Here is a 22,974-nt window from a genome sequence, read left to right on the forward strand (position 1 = left end):
TTTCATATATATTTTTCTCTGAAGCCCAATTAGACAAATATCTACCTATATATAATATAAAAAATACAGCGATTTGACTTCTTTTTTTTTTGAAAGTAAAATGTACATGATCCGACTGTGAGCAGGAGGTAAACCTGGAAACTCAGGCCTGTTGCTACTGAAGTTAACACCGCACACAACACTGCTGTCAAGTGTATCTATGTCCTCTTCCTCCAACCCATAAAATGATCCACCCCAACCCAAGGCAGAAACCCCCCCACCCCCCCCCCCCCCAGGAACTCAAAACATGTTCTCATGGAAAATAATTTCAAGTAAAGATGAAGATGGGTTTTCACCATTTCAACAGTTCTGTGACTTCAGTCAGTAGCAATGCAAAGCCTGTGCAACAGCAGCTGTGCTTCCTGTTCCAAAAACCACCCAAGCATCCTGCCCTCTTCATAGTTACCATCTTTGGGGTCTTGTTGCTTTTTTTTTTTTTTTCTCTCCTTGTAAATACCACTAGCAGTTCTTCAAAAAAAAAAAAAACCAAACCAAAACAAAACAAAATAAATCTAGACAAAGGGAAGAAGCCTTACACCCCCACCCCCCCAAAAAAAAAAAAAACCAAAAAAAAATATCAATCTTCCCAGGAGTGGGAGAAACTTCTCATTTCTCTGTCCATTTACAGTATATTTCAGGGGAACTTGGCCCAGGTTCAACAGGACTGTCCGCTGAAGGAGGGTCGCAGAAAGGCCAGGGCTAAACTTTGCTCTTGGCAAATTAGAGTCTTTAATAAAGAGTAACATGTGCAAAAAAATTAAATAGATCAACCCAGGTTTCCAGAATTACTGTTGTCAGAATGCTTACTTTCTATTTGTGTTCTTACCCAACCCAATGCTGAAATCTCAATTAAGTACCCGAGGTAAGAAGTGACATTTGGGAGAGATCACCACAAAGAAGAAAAAAAAAAAAACAAAAACAAAAACCAAAAACCAAGAGGTGCAATCTGTTACCTCAGCGTCCTTCCTCCACCCAGATGCCTGCTTTAAAGACATGTATGCAGCAGCAAAAAGAAAAAAAGTGTAAGAATATCCCCTTCTCTTCGTGAGGACAAAGCACTGTTTCTAGTTGTTGGAAGGAAGAAGAGTTTCCTAACAGGTGGAGTGGGTGTTTAACCTTCCATTTGCGAAGAGGGGATGGGACGATCAGCTGCTCCCAGTTGCTTTCTGGCAAGTTTGTGGTGGTCTTTTCCCACTGGGCACATTATAGCTGGAAACCTTCCATGGGGGCTTCAGGTTGCTGGAAGATGAATTGTTGCTGGTTTTCATCTACCTGGGGAGCTAGAGCGGAGTCATCCTCTACTCCAAAGTAGTGCTCAATCAGGTCAAAGGCCTTCTGGTAGATCTCTTGGTTCTCGTGGCTCTGTAGGAACTCTATCTTATCCAAACCTTGGAGGGGGGGAAAAAAAAAAAAAAAAAAAAAGGAATGCGATGAAAAAAGGGGATTCTGGTATTTAAGCTGTCCCACATCCACCCTCCATCCTTGCTCCTATTCACTGTGCGACCTTTGGTCTGTATTAGATTTACATTTTGTGAGCAGCACTGACACCTAAAGCTCACTATTGCAGAGCTGCTTGTGGGTTTCATCTGTATCAGGCAACGTTAAACATCTTTTCAATAGTAGGTTCAGCTGAGACAGCTAAAGCAGATGTGCTCCCAGTTCCCTGCTGGGGACTAAACCACATTTCAGTGAAATGAAAACAACTGGCTGCGAACAGTTCGGTAGTTGCAGGGGGTAGGGAGGGGAAGGACACAGGGCCCGTCCCAGTAGCCTCCAGCAGAAGGGCACAGCAACAGCTTTAGCTGTCCTAATTAAATCCACTGCTGAACAGAAAGCATCCAAGCACAATATACTCTCAAGAATTTCAAGAATTATTCTTACTGGGAGAATCAGGACACACAATGTAACAGTCAGTGAGAGGGCAAATCAGACACTGGCAGCATACAGGGAGTTTCAGACCAAAATAGGAACTGCTCCTCAAAGCATTCAGAGCAGGACACAAAAAAAAAAAAAAAGCAAATTAAGTCTCTCCAGGGAAAAGCTGAGTCTCCCTGGAATTCCATTATACATCTACAGTGTACAACTGGGAACAGTTAGAGCAATCTTAGGCCCAGAAGTGTCACTTTATACTTAGCTCAGCTTATTTCTGCACAGTACCTCCAGCTGATGCAAGCCACAATTAACCAGCTCCAGGTCTACGAAGCCTGGACCAGAAGCACGACAGTTTTAACTTCCAAGTATTTTATTCTCTGCCCCATCATAAGAGTCTAAAAAAAAGACAGACTACTGGGACAAATATCAGCTAGTTTGGAATATACTAAACCCCTTAAGTGCAGCAGAAAAGCAATCAACAAAACCAGCAGGCACCTTTCAATACATCCTACAGTGCCCAAAGCCAACAGCACTGAGGCCTCCAGCCACAACCTACCATAGGCCTCCTCAATCAGGCTGCAGTAGGGGTTGATGCCCGTCCCGCTCTGGTTGGCTTCCTGCTCCCCAAGCCTCAGGATGTTCTCCAGGCCGTTCAGTGCCACCTGAACAATCTTGGAGTCCATGACAGTCAGCAGGTCACAGAGAGGCTTGATACAACCCAAGTTCACCAAGTATCTGAGGAGAAAGCACCACCAACACACGCTTGTTCAGGATCTAGCAAGCATCCCCCTTTGCTCAGTTAGAAAGACCAAGGGAAAGGAGTCAAACAAAAATACAAAAAGTTACCTTAAAATGTATTTTTTCCTGTTCTGTCCTGTTAATTTTTATCCACTTACTTGTATTTGGATACACACCCCCTCTTTCAAGAAACCTGCCAACTCCGTTTGAAATCCAGGTGCCACTCTAAGTCCACACCGGGATTTAATTTGTCCTCTAGGCTGGACATTTAGCCTAGTCTAAGGATCTAAAGAGCAGTGGGAAGCAGTTGGGACTGGCTTATCCTTATTCAGAAGGAAGCTACAATTTAGAGCACAGTGTACGATGCAGCCACAGCTCTGCCTGTGCCTCGGGGACCCTCCCAGAGGTTCTCTGCGTTACTGCAGGACAGACAGAGGCACCGTCGTCCCCTCAGATCTCCCCCAGGAGGAGCCACATCCCGTACCTGATCTGTTCGGGAGTTCCTCCTGACGTTGCATTTGTAATAGCCCACGCTGCCTCTTTCCTCGTGCGGAATTCTGCTTTCTGCAAGATTTCTATCAGTACCGGGAAAATGTTTGCATCTATGACCGCCTGGGGAGAGAGAGAGAAAGGGTTTGGATTGGCAACACGGTTTCTAAAAGGCTATGAAGCACCTGAAAGAAACCTCTACCACCATGTCCCAAAGCAAAAGAACTTTTCAAGCTGTACCCTTCAGCGATTCCTCCATTTTATTCCTCAGCCAAATCCTATTAACCCGAGATACTCAATTCCCTAACTAGCGCGGCAGACAATCACTGTTATTGCATCAATACTGCAGGAATGCTTTCATCACTTATCTGCCTTTGTATGTAGGTCATTAAAAGGATAATTAAAACTCAACAAGCTTCAGCTTTTCAGAGGGGTGTATCTAATTGAGCATGGAGAAACAGGGGCTGTATCTCCTCTTATTCCAAGGATCCAACCTGTGGGACTCATTTCAGCCTAGTCTGTGTTGGTACAATTAGCAAGGGTTTGTGTTTGTTTTTTTTTATTTTTAGCTCGTTTGGCAGATGGCCAGGAGCAGCAAGTTTGGAAATTACTGCAGAATAAGAGATGTGAACAAAACCCGCTTCTAAGTGCCAGGTAAGAAAAACGTTGCAAATCCTTAAAGCTGAGCTTGGAATCTGGAATCATTACAGGTGGGCTGGAGGAGACTGTACCTGTATTTGTGCTCTGTTTCCTGCTGTGATGTTAGATATAGTCCAGCAGGCTTCTTTCCTGATTGACTCCTTGGGACTACTTAATAAATGAAGGAGACAAGGCAGGGCTGAACAGTTCAGAATCACCTTTTGAAAGAGAAAAAGCACAAGTGAGACCACCAGAGCTGACGGGTGCTGCACCTCCCTGCAAGAAAGCGGCTCCCCCTCACCTGGGTCTGGATGTCGTCCCCCGTCACGATGTTGCCAACCGCTCGCAGAGCTGGGGAGGCCACTTTGTAGTCGTTGTGCCTGCAGGAAAAACGGGGCAAGGACAAAGCCAAATCTATCAGATCCCATGCACCTGGATGTTCAGAAGATTCTCCCCAGTATCGTATCTGCATTATTTACTTCAAATTCCATCCCCAAGCATACAGTAAGCTGACCACATTGCCACTGGATAAGCTCACTGAAAACAAAGCTGCGATAGTTTTCATCCTTTACGTCCTAACCATCATCATCCTCAGCTCACTCACCTTCTACATACCCCTCCTGAACAAAGATGACGTTAACCCAGTAAGAACACCCAGAATTATTCAGAATTTTGGAAGTACGTCAGTTCTACCCATTCTGAAGGTGACAGAGGCCCACTCAAACTGCAAAGAGCAAATATTTTTGTCCGTTTCCACGCAGCTATCAGAGAAACAAAGCCAAGCTGGCTTTTGCTAGACACTATTCTTTCCACCTTTGATTTGCCTAGGAACTAGGCTTCCACAAGCATATTTGAAAGTCTGAGGGCACAAGACACTCCGCAGTCCCCTCTCACAGACTAGAAAAGTCAGTCTGACATCTCTCTACTAAGTTTTTCCTAGCATGCAGCATTAACTAGCATTCCAGCACTAGAAAATACTCAGCTTCTCTCAGACAGAAAAGCCATTAACCACAGTTCTCAACCTGCTTCCGACCCTCCTACGTAACCACCCCAAAGTCAGCTGAAGTACCCAATACCTGAATCCTGTGTGCACCAGAGGTGTGAAGAGTGCTCTGATGGGCTTTGCTATGAACTCAAGCCCAGTCCCACGCTTCCCAGTCTCGCTGGGCTGAAGCAGCAAGACAAGATACTCACATTAACAGCTCCACCAGCCGCCGACACACTCCCGAGTCAATAACTGCTTGGATTTTCTCATTGGGGCCATCTGATAAGTAGGAAAGAGCCCAGCACGCATCTGCCAGCAAGTCAGAGTCACTGTTGAATAATAATCGGGACAACACTGGCAGGCAGGGAGATACCTACAACAACAGCCACCACCCAGAAGGTTAGTCATGTTCTCCCAGGGACCACCGCATTTGCATGCAAACACCATGTGGCTATGCCGGCTGGCAAGATAACAAGTCTTGAATGTCTACAGTTTCCTTCCCCAAAGTCAGCAGCTTCCTTGCTGGTTCACATACCTCATAATCACAGTGTCTAAAGTTACCTCAATGGCTTTATTGCTAAACTAAAATTACATCCCTTCCTCTTGGACCAAGTCTAGACTCCTGAGACAAGTGCTACCGTGCACGCTACCATTTGGAAGCTCCTCACATGCCTTATGTAAGAGCACTGCTCCATTTCTTACTCTTAATAACCCTAAATAGCTCAGTATTCAGAGCAGCAACCATCAACAGTTACACCCCTGAATACTTCAATCATTTGTAAGTGGTCTTACATTCATGCTCAATTCAGATTTCATCCCCCACCACAGGCCTCCCAGCTTTGACACATGAACTTTCATTAAAAACAAAAACAGTGTAACACATTGATCTTAAAACAGTTTTCTTCTACCAAAGAAGGATGAGACATCTGAAAGGCCAGCAGAACCTTCTGCCAGTGCCAGCAGCACACCAAGAAAGGGAAGGAGAAAACCTACCACAGCTCCCACACAGATACAAGAGTCCTGTTTTGTAGCATTGAGATGTCCTGGAATCAAGTTTTTAGTCACAATTTGAGTGAAGTCTCAAAATGCCAGAGTTCATAACAAAAGGCTCTAGAGAAGCCCACAGTTGCCACCTTGCAGGGAAGCCTGGGCTTGCCCCTTACTCCAGCTGATGGGCTGCCAATAGAGCCGGGCAGGAAGGTTGGCACAAAATTAAACAGGCACTCAGAGATCTGCTGAACAGCGAGATCAGCCTCAGTAGGAAGAGCCTCACCCTGTTCCCTCCTGGAATAACTTACAGAAGTCCAAGAGCCAAAAATAATGTAGACAAACATCTTGACTGGGTGTCTCCCCATCACCTGTCTGCCAGCAAGGCATTTATTCTCACCTTATCAAATTCAGGTGGTGGACTCTTTCCTCTGCACAAGTTTGACAAGGCCCAGACAGCATTTCGTGTCATTGTCAACCTGGTGGACTTCGTAAGGAGCCTAAAGAGACAATTAGCATGAATTATAATCCTTGATGTGGAAGTCAGCAAGGGAATCAAAAGAAGGAAAACTAGTGTGATTTAAGGATGTGAAACCACTATTCCGCTGGCTGTAGCCGTGCTGCTTGCCACTTGAGCCTCTCAATAAGCAAGAAGTGACGTGCAACTGCTTCTTAGGATAAATAGCTATTATTCCTAACAACGTCAAGTGACATGGGTCAGGAAGGCAAGTTCCACATTAGACAAGTTGCAGGAGAGGCAAATGTGTAGTTCCAAGTTCAAATTCAGCCCAAACAGACACTCACACCCCTACCTGAGGTCAGATGGTCCTCACTAGAGACCAAGGGACACAAACTGCTGCCTCTCAGCTCGAGTGAGGACAGTGAGTCCCGTGGGCTGAGGACTCCAGCCAGCAACCCCTGCTGACAGGTGACTGACAGAAGCAGCAGGATAACAAGTCATTTGTGACAAAGCATCAGTTCACCGAGGACAGGATAAAGCAAAGATTAATTCTTTCCAAAGCAGCAAAGGGTACTTGAGAGCACCCTCCTGACAGGCAGATCTTCTGACTAGGGTGGGCATGCGCCACACAAGAGCTGCAGAGAGACCTGCTCCCTGGCCTCAGTCCTAGAGGAGCCCACTCAGCCAAGCACCTGGAATCCACAGCACAAGCACAAAGAGGAGGCGTCTGGAGGGACACACAGTGACACAGCAAGCCCTGTGACTTCAGAAAGACAAGCATACTGCCCCAGCACCCGCTTCAGATTCAGAGCAGTGTAAAGGTTTGTGAGAAGGCATGTTATCTACCAAGTCCCACTCTATTTATCAGATAACTTGTCTGAACTGCCAGTTTATCTGGGAGCAATGGTTTGATTCCCAGTGATCACCACCATGCATTGCTTGGGAATCTATTTGCCCAGCTCAAATATTGCTCTGCTGTAGTACAATGGGACTTCAAGAACTGTGTTGGCAAGTATTCATGGCTACTCACATTAATAAGGGAGGAAGAATAGCGCAGTTAAGGACATAATCTCTACACACAGAGCTGTCTCCAGCAATGTTCCCCAATGCCCAGACAGCCTGAAAGGAAAGAGCAACAGTTTTAGCATTCACACAGTTTCTGAACAGAGGAAGAAAAAAGGGTAGTGTGCTAAGAAAGCATTTTCCCTGTAATTCCAGGCAAACAATACTTCAACTTGTGGTCTGGAGCCACTTGTTACACACTGGTCACTCACTGAAGCACTGCATTTTTATCGTGTGCAATCCACTGTGGTTCTCTCCCTAGCCCCAAAGAAAGAAGTGAACCTTACCTGTTCTTGAACATCCTCAAAGTCAGAGTTTAACAGCTCTATAAATATAGGAACTGCCCCAGCCTCAATTACTATTTTTGTTTGTTGGGAAGTTCCTGATGCAATATTCGTCAGTGCCCACGCTGCTTCAAACTGAAACAAGCAAATAAATGACAAAAGTATGAATAAATCCTGATTTAGCCAAATAATTTGCCATTAAATTTTCGCTATAATTCTTTCAAACTTCTACTAAAAAGGTTGCGAGGGAAAGAAAGCATATCACAGCAGAACACCTCACTACTCAAAGGATTTTATTTTCTTGAGCAATAAAAAAAAAAAAAGCCACATCTGCTAACCGCCTTCTCAGAGGCTGCAGCTTCTCAAAGGATTAGCAAGTGAAGACATCACTGTCAGTCACACCACATCACTTCACCTACACAACAATTCTCCAGCAAGAAAAGTGAAGCCACATAGTGCATAAATACACGTGGAGTAGAAAGTTGTCTGTATCTAGTGCAGACCAGGCAGTTGTAGCCCACCCTCTCGTCTGGTTGACACCACAGAGATGCCTTGAGTTCAAGTGAAGCTGAGCAGCAAGATCCCTGCTATTTCCACTCATTTTTTGGTTTAAAACCGGATTTCCATTCAGTTCTTCTTGAAAGTAAGCCCCCACGATACATGGCCCTGGGCCAGAGGGCAGGAAGAAAGCTGAAGGCAGCCATCAACACGGATCCAATCCCATGTATGGAAGTATCTTTAACCCCTACAAAGTAACTAGAGTTATTACCAAGCTGGAAGGAATCTCAAGAAGCCATCTCGTCCATCCCTGCGCCCCACGGCGGGAGCAGCACTACCTTACCCATTTCTAACAGACTCTTAGCCTGCACTTAAAAGCCTCCAATAATGGAGGTTTTTCCTCACACAGTTTTCTTCCTACAGATTTATTCCGTGGCTCCACGAGCTCCCAGCAGAAATATCAGACACAGGAAGGCCAAATTCTCTTCTGCTGCAGCTGAACTATGTTATTTTTGCCAGCATTCTTCCAAGAACTTAATTTAAAGCAATTTCTAATTTCCTTTTTTGCATAAGCATTACAGGCTACCTTTGTCTTCTGTACATCGTATAACCTGCACCTTTTGGGTTCAAGACATCACTTTTCCCTGATAGCACCTGTGGTTCACGTTGCTAAGCTGTGAAGGTTGAACAGCTACATGCCATGAAAAATTCGTAACACAATCTCCTTTACCTGTAGCGTGCAATTTTCACTTCTTTTCAGGAATTCAACAAATCTGTCCACCACTCCCTGAGTGTTTATCACTTCATCTATTGGAGGATTTGGCTCTGAAATAACAAGGCAGTGTCAAAACAGTATAGAGGGCTAATGCAGGGGAATAACAAGCATGAACTATCGCTGAACTGAATGATCTCAAACTGAAGTCGGCAGGACAACTCTCCAGAATCACTTTCTGTATAATTCGTAAATCATTAGAAATAGACTGGATTATCAGATTTCTAGATTACAACTTTCTTCCCCCAAGCTCAGAGCTGCTAAGCTTCTGCACAGCAACGTAACGCACAAATGCTTGCAGAAGAAAGGCTACATCAGATCCCATGGCAGCGAAGAGTTATTTTTACCTTTGGAGAGTAACTTCCTGAATTTCTGAGTGGTTGCTAGCTGGAGATCAGGGTCATCTGAGAAAAGCATCTCTACCATCTCTCTTGTGATCACTCCCTCCTGAAAAGATGCAAAGGAGACAGAACAATGGTTCCATTTCACACCAAGATCATTTAAGGCATCACGGTCATGACAGCCTACCATGAATTTGTGCTTAGCTAGTAATCCAAACATTCACAATTGGAGATTACAGCATGCTATTTATTTCCTGGAAGACTTTTTCCAGTTGACTGTAGTAACGTTTGCAACATTCTCAAAAGTGAGAAAACAAAAACACTGAGGTTTGTCAGCGCTACGCAGTCCACAGCATTAAATCTATCCGAAGGCACGACTGGAACAAGGAAAGGCACCTTACCCCACATGTTGTGGAACTAACATAGGAATCCACAAGGAGACTGTCAAACATGGAGGCATCTTCATTGATCAACTCCACGTTTCTTCTTTTAAAGAGCTGGTGGGGAACAAAACACAGGAGTCATTATTAGAAAGCAATAATGAACAGTCTTCATAACTAGACATTCTTGTTCCTCAAACAAGATACCGGCAGCTAGACTGAACGCAACCTGAATACAAAAGTAGTCATTAATAACAGCTCTGCACTCTGAAGACTAGCTTGGCACACAAACCCCAATAATAAAGCATGCTAAGTCTTGCCTTCAGATATGCAAATGCCCAAGTCACTGAGACACCGGTACAGGCAAGTGCAGAATTTGATCTAACAAGTTAGGGAAACTGGGGAGAAGGCAGCTTGTAGATGACACACTAACAGAGCAAACATTTAGTCTGAGCCACATACATCACCTGGGAATCACCTCTTACTTTCACAGACCTCCAAGCCAAAAAAAAAAACCAACCCAAAACACAACAAACAATAGCTCAGAGTTAAGAAATATGTGCAGCCCATACTTTCACTTGCTGTTCCTGCTTCTTGAGGAAATAACCCCATGTACTAATCATTAAAAAAATCCAAAAAACACACCCCTTAAAAACAAGGATCTGTGAACAAAAACCTCCAGTACCCCAAGGACAAAGTGCTTGGAGAGCTCTTGATGCGAGCTACACTCTGTACTAGGTACAAAGAAAAAGAGAAAAGCAAGATCTCAGTTAGAACAGGACAAATAAGAGGACTGCTAACGAACCTTAATGCACAGATCCTTGAAGATTCCAGTTTGGCAGCAGCACAATCCTGGTTGTGTTAAGGCTGTACACAAGCTAGTCAAGATGACAGTTACCTGTTGCTCTCGTTTCTGTTTGCGCAGTTGAATTCCTTCCTCCTCTCTCCTCCGACGCATTTCCTCTGGATTTAGGGCTTTGTTCTTGTAACTCTTCATTCGATAGTTATCCTTTGCAGGACTCGCCATGGTTTCTGTGAGGAGGAAAAAAAGAAAAAAAATTTTGCCTCAGATTTCTTTGCCTCAGCTCCTTTACCCACATGTCCTTTCTGACAAGGGGGTCTGTGCACATGAAGCAGCATGAAATAGCCAGATTAAAGAGATTTATTTGCAAGAGCTGGTCTCAAACACTAAAGTAGAAGCTTCGAGTTAGGTCCTAACCTTAGTTCACGTGATATGCTGTTACCACAAGAGTGTTATAAAGCTTCTAGGAAGCACAAGAATAGATTTACTGTTCCAAAAGGAACGTGGACCCAACGTCACGATATCGAGCACATTATCCATATGAAAGGCTTCTACTCATTCATCATCCTCAGGAAGCGCATAACTAAACTCTACTTTGGTTTTCGGCAGAAATTATTTCCCTTGTATCATCACAGCATAAACGACACCTTTTTTTTTTCCCCCTCAGAATGAGACTGTGGATTCAGATTCACTGTGTACACGTGGCAAAAATCCAACAGAACTCACAGCAAACTAAGGCCTTGATTTTAGAACAACAATAAAAATCCTTGCAAAAAGCAGACCTGTACTGACATACACGTCATGTTTGTCCCACCAGGTTACTGCACATGTTCAGTGCCTGACCTACTTATTTTGCTGCTTCATATCTGACTAATGCACTACTTCAAACCTGATTACTTGTGTATTTGCCTCCTAGTCAGGGAAGTGACACTCCACTATTTGGCACAGTTAAAGGCAACCAGGGCCAAGCAGTAACCTAAGTACAGAAGGATATCAATTCCTCAGCTGCATCCAGCTGTAATCCCCTGCTTTGACCATGTTGATTCCTTTTTGCATCTTTTCAAACTCCCCCTTTTTCCCCATTTACAACACAGATTATTTGCTTAACATCTGTGCCTTTCTCAGGCCAGGGAGAAAGGAATCATGATACACAACATCAGAGTGCCAATTAAGCCTGAGACCAACTTACTCTTCTCCAGAAGTCTGCTGGACACCAGTATCTTTGTTTTCTTCCAACTACTAAGGGCAGGTGGAAGCGTCCTGTGAAAGTTTGCAGCGCTATCTCCTTATCCCTCCTCTTTTGAGCTTTAAGCACTTCTCAGCCACCTCTTTACGGAAAGTTTCAGTCTGACTTATCAACTGCCTCCAGCCATTCTGGAGCTCTTCCAAGATCAGCTGGAGAAGTTTCAGACCTTACTGCCCTCCTACTACAACAGGCCACAGTCAAGCCAAGAAAAGACATATACAACATATAAACAACCAACCTTTCATTGCTATGGAAAGAGGAAACAACTGGAAAACCTTATATTTTATCAGGAGAGAAAACAAAATACTTTTGGTTTATAATTTCCCAAAACCAGTTAAAAAGACACCAAGCGTTGTGAAAAAGTCAGACTATTTCACAGCATCTGCCTTCTAAGAGGGCATTCTCTTCCCTAGCCAAAACATCCAGAGGATATTCTTCTGAAAAGCAATAGATAAAGAAAAACAAACAAAATAAACCCCAACACACCAAACCCCAAGTTCCTCTGGTCATTTACACCGTAACAGAGATGCGTGTCCCTTGCAAACCGCCCTGACCCCACACCACCCAGAGTTGTGGAAGAGTTTTGAAGCTCAGCAACCGCCAGCTGCACCCAGAGACAACACCAGGCTTGAAGAGGTGCAGCACGATGGGTTGTAAGTTTATTGGCACCTCTGAAGCTAAAAAAGAAGCCACCAACCACAACTCATCACCAGTAAAAGCAGTATTCCAGTGCCAGGTTAGAAAGCCTTTTTCAGTAAGTTGCTTAGGGCACAGCCAGCGGCCAGAAGTGATAAGAAAAAAGGGACGACATCACGCTGAGCATCGCGAAGGCAAGGCATCTAGCCTCAAAACTGATGACAGGGTTGAAACAATCAAATTACAGTAGGTCCTGCATAATCTTGAGCCTTACAGAAGTCTACTTCTAGACCCTTTCCCAAGTAACCCATTTGATAAGGTCTGTCTTCAATAAAACCAAGGCAAGAAACCTACTTACACCACGCTAACCACAGCAGTTGGACTATACCTTGCTGACAGCCTCACTGTGAAACTGGTATTAATTTTTTTTTTTTCCCTGAGTTTTTTTTCTCACGAGTCAGAGGTTCAGAGGAATATCTGGACTGTTTCTGAAGGTATTTGACAGCACTTTCCTCATTTTATAAGACCATTTACATGGCAAGGAAAAGCAGAGAATGAAGATCACAGGAACTATGCAAGAGCTCTCACTTGTCCATCCTTCTTCCCAGCAGCATGCACGCCAAGAATGGAGGGAAGAATTTTATTATTAAACTCCAAAGCATCTAATTCAGAAGACAGAAGACTTTAAAAAAAAAATCTACAGGCTTTAGGAGCTTATATCTGATCTTACAGTAGCAAGATATGCCATCTACATATAGATTTTAATTCTGAAAATGTCTTTAATTACCACTGTTATGGCAGCGTACACATATTACTACCCCAACGCTACTGGCTAACACAGCCACACAAAAGAGTAAGAGTTGCTGGCTTAATTCTGAAGATTACAACAGAATCGCTAACAAAGACAAATTTGTCGACTCCCTTTGGAAAGTGAAGTCTCCAATTAAAAGGTAGTTTTTAAGAAAAGGAGGAGGAAAAAGTGATTAGGTGACTTAATGCTACACGTGGGATTACCAGGCAGTTAGTCACATAAATAGCTGAGTGACACGACAGTTCAGCTGCCTCCAAACTTGCACAACCCCACTCGGCTGGGCACGCCCCAGCCCCTGCTCCGGGTGTCCAGAAACAGCCAGAGACACTCGGCTGTGCTGTGAGGTCTCGGAGGACACTCTAGAGCATCGAGAATGCTGCAAGAAAAGCCCAAAGACACAACCAGCCCCCAAGGAGTGATTTTTCAGGTCAGCGGTGTAACAGAACATCACTGCGCAACAGCCTCTGTGGCACTTAATTTTCTATTTGCTCTCGCACGCGTTTCTCTCTTCAGCTGATTTCCATTGACACGTGTCGATACTTCAGTGACATTAGAATGCTAATTAGTGACATTACACCCCATTTTCATGTCACAAATGCAGGATTATGACTTCACGGTCTGCTCAGCAGATGCTGTAGGCATCGCAGACTGCAGCAAGCCCAAACACATGAAACAGACAGCGGGATGCCAGGCAAGTAAAAATTCTTTACTTGCAGTGTTTCAGTACAAAACATCAGCTCATCCACTGTATCTGCGAGTGAGGCTTTGTCATTAACTATTAACTTGAATTCTATCAGTGTGAATACCCATAAAACCCCACTAGATCAGACTACTGGAGTAACCTGGACTATCAGGTTAGGGAAAGAAATCATCTGCTCGTCGATGAGTGATGCACAGAAGATACTCAAGGCACAGATTTTCACTTTGCATCTTAACACTGTTGCTCTGAGAAGCTTCACTTTCACAGAAAAGCTCTCGACTGTAAAGTGGCAGCGGAAACTTAACTACAGCAAGTTCCTTTAACTGCTCTAAAGTTTTAGCTGCTGCATTTAAGCAGCCACCTTAACTTCTACAAAACGCTGTGCTGCTAGGACAGCACCTTGCACTGCATCTCTCCTAGGAAGTGTTTTTCTTCTCTAAGAACCAGCTTAAACCCTGCCCTAAATTAAGATAGTATCAGTTCACACCCTAGAATTACAACACTGTTCTGATGTTGTTCCAGCCAGAACTCTGGGGCTCCAAGCCTCCCCGCAGCACCCCGAGGAAGCTGGGCAACACGGCTTTTTCCTTCTATAACAGCAGCTCACCCAGAGCAAGTTGTGGAGCCTGCAGCTGCTCTGGGTACCCCTTTTTCCTGAGACCACACCAAACAGACTGCACACCAGGTAAAGTGTTCCGGCAGCGCCTGAAGCCTACTCACCACTCCTCTCTCCCCAGAAGACACCCCCCAACCGTCATCCTGGGCACGACAGGGACAGGCACCCATCCCCGTGCTGGGAAAAGGCTGCAGGCACCGGGGACACAGCGCTGTGAGCCCACCTAACAACCTGCTGAAGAAAGGACAAGCTTACTGCCCGTCTTTCAAATAGCTCAGTACATGGCAAGGCAAGAGGGATACACAGGCATTTGGGTAGCACAGCCAGACACCACAGCCCCAGCATCGTCTCCTCACAACAGGTGTAAAACTGTATTTTCACTCCCAAGAGCTGCTCAGGCAACAAGCTCAGCTCAACCCTGTCTGCCCAGGTGCAGAAGCAACGCCTGTGTGGGAGCAGGACTGTGAAGCAAGGGCCAGAGCTTGCCCTGTTCTACTAGATATCAGCACAGCATGAATATGTTGTTGGAAAAGAAAGGAAAACAAGAATTAGGACAGAATTAGAATGAGGCACCTCCTCCACCAGTGGAAACAGTAGCACAGCTTTTCCAAAACCAGCAAAAGCCAGTCCAGCTACTTACGTTTCAGGCCCTTCCTTGCTTATACTTCATTCCTACCATCCAAACTCCTGCTGCAAGACACAGCCTCGTTTTCTCGGAACCTGGTTTCCCCCGAGTCCCACATCCCTGGGGGTTACCCCAGAACAGTACAATCTCTACCTTTTCCTTTTTCACTGGTCAGTTAGAACTGGCTACTGGAAGTCCCTCTGAAGTCCCCGTTTCCTCGGCAGTATGTTGCCATTCCTGACCACTGGTTACAGAGGGGCTCAGTGTGCATCACCCGCACCTCAGCCGCTTCAGTCCAACTCACCAACTCACTAGGGCAGAATTAAAAACCACAGAGGTAAAAGCTTGTATTGCATTAAAAAAACCTGAGTCTGCAGAGCTTTCGGCCCATCTCTTCAGACCAAACAGTTCCACAATCTATGGGAGTTTTAACAGTTTCCAAATACAAACACTTGAGAATCTGCTGTTGAGCAAAACCTCACAGAGCTCACTCAAGAAAACAGTAAACTTAGACTTGCAAGACTGACTCAATATAAAATACTGTTCTGACCAAGCTTGGACAAAATATCGTCTCCCCTGACCCAACAGTTCCCTAAGTTGGTGCCTTTTGTAGCCAAGTACCTCCCTGCATTAGTGAACTTTATTCACTGCGGCTTCACAGAAAAAAGTGACAATATTTGCATTTCAATAGTTCTCCTGTTGAGCATCCAAGCTCTGCACCTCCAATCTGACATGCCAACTATTAGCCCCAAGATGCCAAATCAGATATTAAATTCCATGCTAACATGACACATTAAATAGATCTAAGGATTATCAGCCTGCATATATGAAGATTTATTTCTATATCCTGAACACGTAACAGCAGGTAACCCTGGCTCTGCAGGACAAATTTTGAAATCCATTTGTACATGTTTGATGACTTGCTTTAATAAAGCAGGGCTAGGTAAAGCTTTGCTCAGGCACCTCAGATGCCAGGCAGGTGTAAGGCTCAGTAAAAAGCAAAACACTTGCTAGTCCTGGCTCAGAGGGACAACTCTGTCCTGAGGAAAACAACAGCAGTTGGAAAACTTGGCAGAAAGGCCAAAAGGGAACACGTACTAAGTGTCAGAAGCATTCGCCTTTTTTTCTTAGCTATGAGAGTGGCTATGCAGGGTGACACGCTCAAGAGAAGTCTAACTCCAGTTTACTGACAGCTGATAAAGCCACTACCTGACCAGCTACAAACAAGGACTGAGATTGAACCAGCAACACGAGTTTAGATGCACGTCCATCATCCTGAGCCGGAGAAAGACAAGGCCAATATCCAAGTAACTCTCCTCATGTTAACCAGGCACGAGGAAGCTGCTGCAGTGATCTGCTAAGCTCATTTCAGAGCACGAAGCAATTAGCTGCTTTTCTTGGTCCACACTAAACACACATGTAGACCCAGTATTGATACACCTACAAGAACTGCAAAGCATCAGTGAGTTAAAACACATCTTTATAACTCCTTTTAGAAAACTGTTTGCCTACATCCTCAAAACTCACAGTACTAAAAGCCCACATGAAACCAATCAACTTCTCCATTATTATTCCTTAGTGTCCCCAGAGAGAAAAATTGCCTAAGTGGGATTTTAAAGGCATTACAGAATCATGCCTCCCAGCATATAGCACATCCTTGGCATAAACATTGAAAAGTCCCCACGCTGACAATTTCTTAATGCTAACACCTTTGGAATCAAATTATTGATAAAAATTGGTCTATTAAAACCAAAGCAAGGCTTTATTAAGTTAATAACTCATACTGGGAAAGACTTCAGGTGTTCTGTGAGATGAGAATCCTCTCTTCAACTCCTTGTGCAAAGGAACCCCCCTCAGGAGATGGAAGAAATTTGGCTCCTGCCATAGGTTTTGTTGGCTTCACTGAGGGGAAAAAAAAAAAACAAAACACCCCAGTTGTCATGTAAACCAAAGAATTATTAGTACAGGTTGCCAAACTCATCCTTACATACTGAATGATAAAGTATTACCACTTAAAAGAAGGTAAAAACGCCATGAAAGTTAGACTTTGAAGGCTCAGCAGAGCACTCAAATCATGCAAGTGTCTGTGCAAAAGCCAAAATAAGCTACAGCAGTTCAGCCAGAAATCTGCAATTCCAGGGTCGTTACTGCCACGCCAAGATTATAACAGCTTCTTAATGTTACTGGATCAGAAACCCAACCTTACTTCTTTCCAGATGACACTCTTCCCATTTCTCTGCATTACAAAAAGCCTTTGCTTCAAACATTTTTTCAGCTGCTGATTAAAGCCTCTGAGCTGAGTCACTGCAGGGACTCACATGCCTAAATCAGGACTTGTGCTGCTGAGTCAGACCGAAGTGACAGAGCAGAGAAACAGTTACACTGACAGATCTGACAAGGCCTTTTTTAAGCCAAAACACCCTTTCACAAAGGTAATCTTCGTAAGCTATCTATTACACTTCTGTTGCTGGGCATAAGACACGTACCCAAGGCAAAGCCAGGCCCGCCGGGAAGGCTGACAGCTGCGTGTTTGGAGTGGAGAAGGGTAGTAGAATTATGCAAGTGTAAAGGGATACACTTGATGGACTCCATCAGCACTGATCTGGCAATTAGTGCCCACTAGGTACATTTCAAAGCTTCCCAGCTCTGAGCCACATGACCTCCAAAGGCCCTTTCCAACCCAAGCTGTCCCTGTGACAGTATAACCTTGGCCAGTTACAATTAAACCCTCCCTAAATTTGATGAGCAGCAGCAAAAACACACTCAGTGAACTACTAAGTCTCATTTGACAAGCTTTACTGACTATATTCTTTGTGTTTCTCTTACCCAGCAGAAATTTTCTCCATTTCATACACTTACCTGAACACCCAGAGGAACCTCCCATCTCCTCCCGCCTCCCCAGTTACGGGCTCTGAGCTAAGTACATATTCCTACAGCATCACACTCCTGCTGCAAGAAAAAGATCTCCCAGCAGCACCGGGAATGGTTATTGCTCTTTGCTGCCCTTGGTCTCCTCCTGCCCTCTCAGGCTGGCCAAGTTGCAGGGAGATAAACCACGGGGTGCCCGGGAGGTTCAGACACTGAGGGGGAAACACAGGACTTGTCCGCAAGAGTCACCAGGACAGCAAGCTTGGGAGGTGTCTTTCTCTGAGGGTCCGTGTTCAACAGAATGCCTAGGAGTTCAACACCATGCCCTCCAGGAGGAGAAAACAGTTGAAGTAAACTGATTTAGTAGTAGACGACAACAGAGCAGTTTGGATCACACAAAGAAAATGAACTTTACCTTGAGGAGAACAAGCTAGCAGTGCTACATGAGAGGTTTAAGATTCTAGTCATCTCCCCTGACAATGTTAAAAACTACATGTGACATCCAAGCTATCTCCAACTACGGTTACTGAGGCATTTCTTTTTAAAAAAATAAATAAATCAAAATATTTGTGATATTTTTTGATCTGGGGAGGAGGGGCCTGTAAGAATATGCCAATCATCTTCTGAGGCTGCACACACGAGTCAAAGGAGGGCAGTGGATGTTACTACATGTCATTGCTTCACGGTCCCGCATTTCTCCATAAGGCTTAATAGTTATCATTTGTAAAAAAAACGTTGTTATTTCTGTAGTCAGCTACTCAATACAGCTCACAAGAACACGCTGACAGTGAACCCTGGAAACTCTATTCAGCGTTTACATACGGCATGTCAGTTTGGAACAGTTTCTCCTTGTTATCACCTACTTACAACTGAAAAGAAAATCTCTGGCTGCTTCTACCTTCATCCTCTCACTGACTCTTACTTTGTCAAACCACCACCAAAGCTGCTGCTTTAAGTGATCAAAGAGACCATTGAAGGCAGGGACAACAAAACAGTGTTAGACATTTCTGAAGTGTTTCAAAATCTGAAGTCTCTCTCTTTACCTAGCCAAGTATATCACCATTAATTGACCGTTTCCTTGAAAATGTAGAAAGTGCTTATGTGAATTTTGTTCCTTCTCTCTCCCATTTGTGAAGGGGCTCCTTAACTTTGAGAACAGAAACAAAAATTCTTCCGAAACTCCGATGTGTCATGCATTTTACAGCACTCTGTAGATGTGCCTTCAGTCAGTTCTGAAAAGCTTAAGCACTCATTTTACAACACACCATAAAGGCTCCCCCGACAGAAGCTACAGGCAGGGACCTATTAACGTCTCTAGAAGATTCTCTTCTACAACAAGTGTGTCCAGGACAACTTTATGATTTCAGCCGAAATCATAGTAAAAGAAGCCTAAATAATCTGTACTTAAATACAAATTAAATGAAGCTGGTTATAATAAACACACAGTAGTTGAATTACATGTACACACTGTATAAAAACAGCTCTGAAATGCTACCAGAAATTAGCCAGGAACAGATTCTTATATTGAACATGTCACTTTTGCAGTGAATAAAAGAAAAAAATCACTTCATTTGCTCAGAGAACAACAGAGGGAAAGAAGCTAAACAGTTGCACTGTTACAGGAGAACAACTACATAAGAAGCCCTGTCTAATTAAGCAGCAACTCAAGGCTTTTCCTCAACAGCCCGGGAATTACCCCAGCTGCTGATAAACCCTGGAAAAGCAGCCAAATTCTGTCCTCCTGTCACTGGGCAGGTCTGTACTGCACGTTTGTGCTGCTGCGCCTATGTTCTCACGCAGGTTATTTGAGTGTTTACTACAAAAAAAAAAAAAAAAAAAAAAAAAAAAAGCACACACAGAGCCAGTTCTCTTTCAGAGCCGTCTTAAACCCAGGCTGCCGCCGTGCCCTGGCCGGGCGCTCCGCGGGCAGGACATGCTGTGCTAGTCAAACACTTATCCACGCAGCTATTCGGCTGTCTGGGGCAGCAGCCACCATTGGCTCGTTCCCTTCTGGTTTAGCTACCAAGAGCCAGCGATGCGACATCACTACTGGAATGTGCAACAGCTTCGCTGATGGTGCTGGCTGTGGAGGGGGAAGGGAAAAGCAAAAATTCTCTTTGGGGAGAATTAACAGTCCTACAGCATACTTGTTCTTCACTAGGGTCAGCCTAAGGTTAGGATTCCTTTTAGGCTATCCATGCCCTGATGTAAGAACCACCCACTTATTCCTCAATCCAGCTCTCAAGACGCATTAATTTCCATTCTACCTCCTCCTGGTCTTTTCATCCCCTCCCAAAAATCTGAGGTTTGGGGACGTCAAGTCCTCTTCAACCTGATTTACATATTCTGAAACATTCCCATTTCCTTAAGGGTGGACTGATCGAGTACAACAGTCTGTCACCTGAGGTCAGAGAGTCCGTTGTAATAGTTCTTAAAACAGGGATTAAACTCTTCAACTTGACCCACAAGAGTTACAGGAGGTTAAAAACAACCAGAAATAGTCAGAGACGATTACAGAGGGCTACAAAATTCCAAACAAGCTCATCCTTCCCAACATGTGCTTTGCTCCAGAAACAACAGTACTGTCTGATTTGCTAAGCAAATTTGAGTTTATCTGAAACTCGCTAGCACAATAGCTTAAAGCTGAAAGGCTGAAGGAATTAGTACTTTCACTACTACGTTATTTTAACGATCGAGCTCCCCTATACAAAGTTCATGTTTGCTGTCCTGAACACAAGCAAACAAAGCAAAATAGCCAGATCACTAGTTAAATTCACGAGCCACAAAGTTTTATTAAGAATCGAGCATTACATACTGGCCCACAGGCTAAAGAGCACTATAAAGGCATTTAAACATGTCATTTACATAGCAAATGAAGAACAAACTGATGAGCATTTCTAACAACACAGGCAAGACCAAGATCCCAACTGCTTACAAACACTACAGCACCCTCAACCTGCACCATACAAGAAGGGGTAACAGTGCTATGCTGCCACCGTTTCATCCTATTAACCTAAAAAAAAAAAAAAAAAGAGAAAGCAGTCTTAAGTTTGTTTAAAAAGTTAAGAAAAAGTTGATGAGGATAATTCAAATGAGGGGAGCACTAAATTCTCACTGTCAGAAAAATGCCTGCTTCAAACTCCAAGACGAAATGGGGAGGCAGTGGTGGGGAAGGATGGGAAGCTCCTTTGCATGAACGTTCCCCGCTCCAGATAACACAGACAGTTTTCAGACATTCACCAACAGGCCCGAGGACATTTTTCTACTCAAAGTTGCCAGTCAAGATTTCACATCTCAAACTATAAAGTTTTAAAAGCTGTTCTGGACTGGGAGGTGCTGCAGCCATTGCATACACAAGACTTGTGGCCACTAACTTTTGCTGGAACATCACAGGAGGGGTTTGAAGACTGCAGGAGAGTTTTTTGATGAGCTCATTTTGATCAAGCAGCATCTCCCACCCCACAGGGCATTTTGAAGACTTCTGAAGGCAAGTCTGGTTAAAAGACAATATTGCAGGTGACTTAATTGATGAGACTTAATCCTTACTTCCCAGAGAATCCTTACTCTGTTTTACAGAGAATATGCTACAGGCTTTCCCACTCGCCTCATCCGTTCAAACCCTGTCTTACTACTTGAAGCCTCAGGAAGAAGACATCTCTCCTCCCTGAGTAAGGAGCTTCAACTTCAGGCTACATCAAAACTGACAAAAAAAGTCTGCTGTTATTAGAGTATCTTCTGAAGGATAATACTCACTTATGATTTATTCACAGCTAACAGAGCTATCACCTACCTCTCTGAACCTTTAAGTATATTTAGTTGTATTCTCATAAAGGTGCAGACAAACTCCTCCAGACTCTCCTTTCCCGCACAGTGTCAGGAAACACATTTGCTTATATCGTCCACGGCAACACACTGCCCAGGGATCACCTCGGTAAGTTTATGTTGACACTAGAGCTGTAAGTTTTATTTTAAGAAATCTACAACAGGCAAGGCCCTGCTGGGTTATTAGAACAGCGAACAGTTTAGTAGGATCTCCCTTGAGCTAGGTCCTAAACTCTTACAAACTTCAGAATTTAAATGAGCCCAGGATCAGAGATGTGACAGTATGCCCCAGACGCTTTGATGCCGCTTCAATCGCCGCAGAGCCCTTCCACCGCCGCTGCCTCTGCAGGCTTTTACCTCGGTGCCTGCAGCAGAAAGAGCCCCCGAAACCACCCCAGACCCCGACTACCACAGCCCTAAGTAACCCCGCCGCTGCCCTTACCCGCCCCAGCGCAGCCCAGAGACCGCGCTCTCCATCACCCCGGCGCAGGGCGGGCAGCAGCACCGCCGCCCCGGCGGCCTGGCCGCTCTCCTGGGGCTGAGCGCGGCCCCTGCCCCGGGAAAACACCTCAGGAGGAGCCCCCCGCCCCGCCGCCGGGTCTCCCCGAGGGCTCCCCCCCCCCCGAGCCCCGGCTCCCCCGTCAGGCCGCGGACTGCGGGCTCCGAGAGCCCTTCCCGGGGAAGGCCCCGCCGTGCCGGGGCCGGCGGAGGGATGACTCAGCGGCGGCGGCCGGGCCCGCAGCCCCCCGCCCCGCCAGGCCGGCCCGCCACCGCTGAGGGGAGGCGCCCGGAGCCCCCGGTGAGGGGCGCGGGCGGCGCCCGGACGGACTGTCCCCCCTGCCCGGCCGGCGGGGCGGCTCCCCCTCCCCGCCCCGCGCACCCCCTCGCCCGCTGCCGGGACGCCCCGGCCGGCGGGACCGCGCCCGCCCTCACCCATCGCGGCTCCTCAGGCGGCGGCTCCCGAGCTGCGGCGGCCACAATATGGCGGGCCCGGGGAGAGGGAGGGCGAGGGGAGCGGACGGCGGCCGGGACGGGCCAAACCTCCTCCGCGCGGCGGGCGCCACGCCCCCTGAGGCGGGGGGGCGGGGCCGGGCGGGGCCGCTCCCTCCCGCCGGGCCCGCGGCGCTCGGGCGCCCCCAGCGGCGGGGGCGGCGGGGAGGACCCGGCCCGGCCCCTCGTGTCCCGTCATCCACGTCCCGTCCCCTCACACCCTGTCCCCGCGCTCGTGTCCTGTCACCCACGTCCTTCTGGCCCTCGTGTCCCACCACTCCTGCCCCATCCCCTCACAGCCTGTCCCCTCGT

The 22,974-nt window shown here is 45.7% G+C and overlaps 1 protein-coding gene across 1 annotated transcript; it reads right to left on the reverse strand.

Moving 5' to 3' along the window:
* Positions 1-276: 276 nt before the first annotated feature.
* KPNA6 (karyopherin subunit alpha 6) lies at positions 277-22,706 on the reverse strand. The gene is made up of 14 exons (XM_074926165.1): positions 22,606-22,706; positions 10,445-10,578; positions 9,568-9,663; positions 9,173-9,272; positions 8,784-8,878; positions 7,559-7,690; positions 7,240-7,328; positions 6,150-6,249; positions 4,972-5,135; positions 4,079-4,157; positions 3,870-3,995; positions 3,134-3,261; positions 2,468-2,646; positions 277-1,427 (listed from the first exon to the last, which is right to left on the reverse strand). Exons 1-14 carry the CDS (start codon positions 22,607-22,609, stop codon positions 1,243-1,245), a joined length of 1,611 nt encoding a protein of 536 aa, XP_074782266.1. The 5' UTR covers positions 22,610-22,706; the 3' UTR covers positions 277-1,242.
* Between the last annotated feature and the right edge of the window lie 268 nt (positions 22,707-22,974).

The sequence above is a fragment of the Athene noctua genome, chromosome 24 (assembly GCF_965140245.1).
Source record: "Athene noctua chromosome 24, bAthNoc1.hap1.1, whole genome shotgun sequence".
In the NCBI taxonomy this organism is placed as follows: domain Eukaryota; kingdom Metazoa; phylum Chordata; class Aves; order Strigiformes; family Strigidae; genus Athene; species Athene noctua.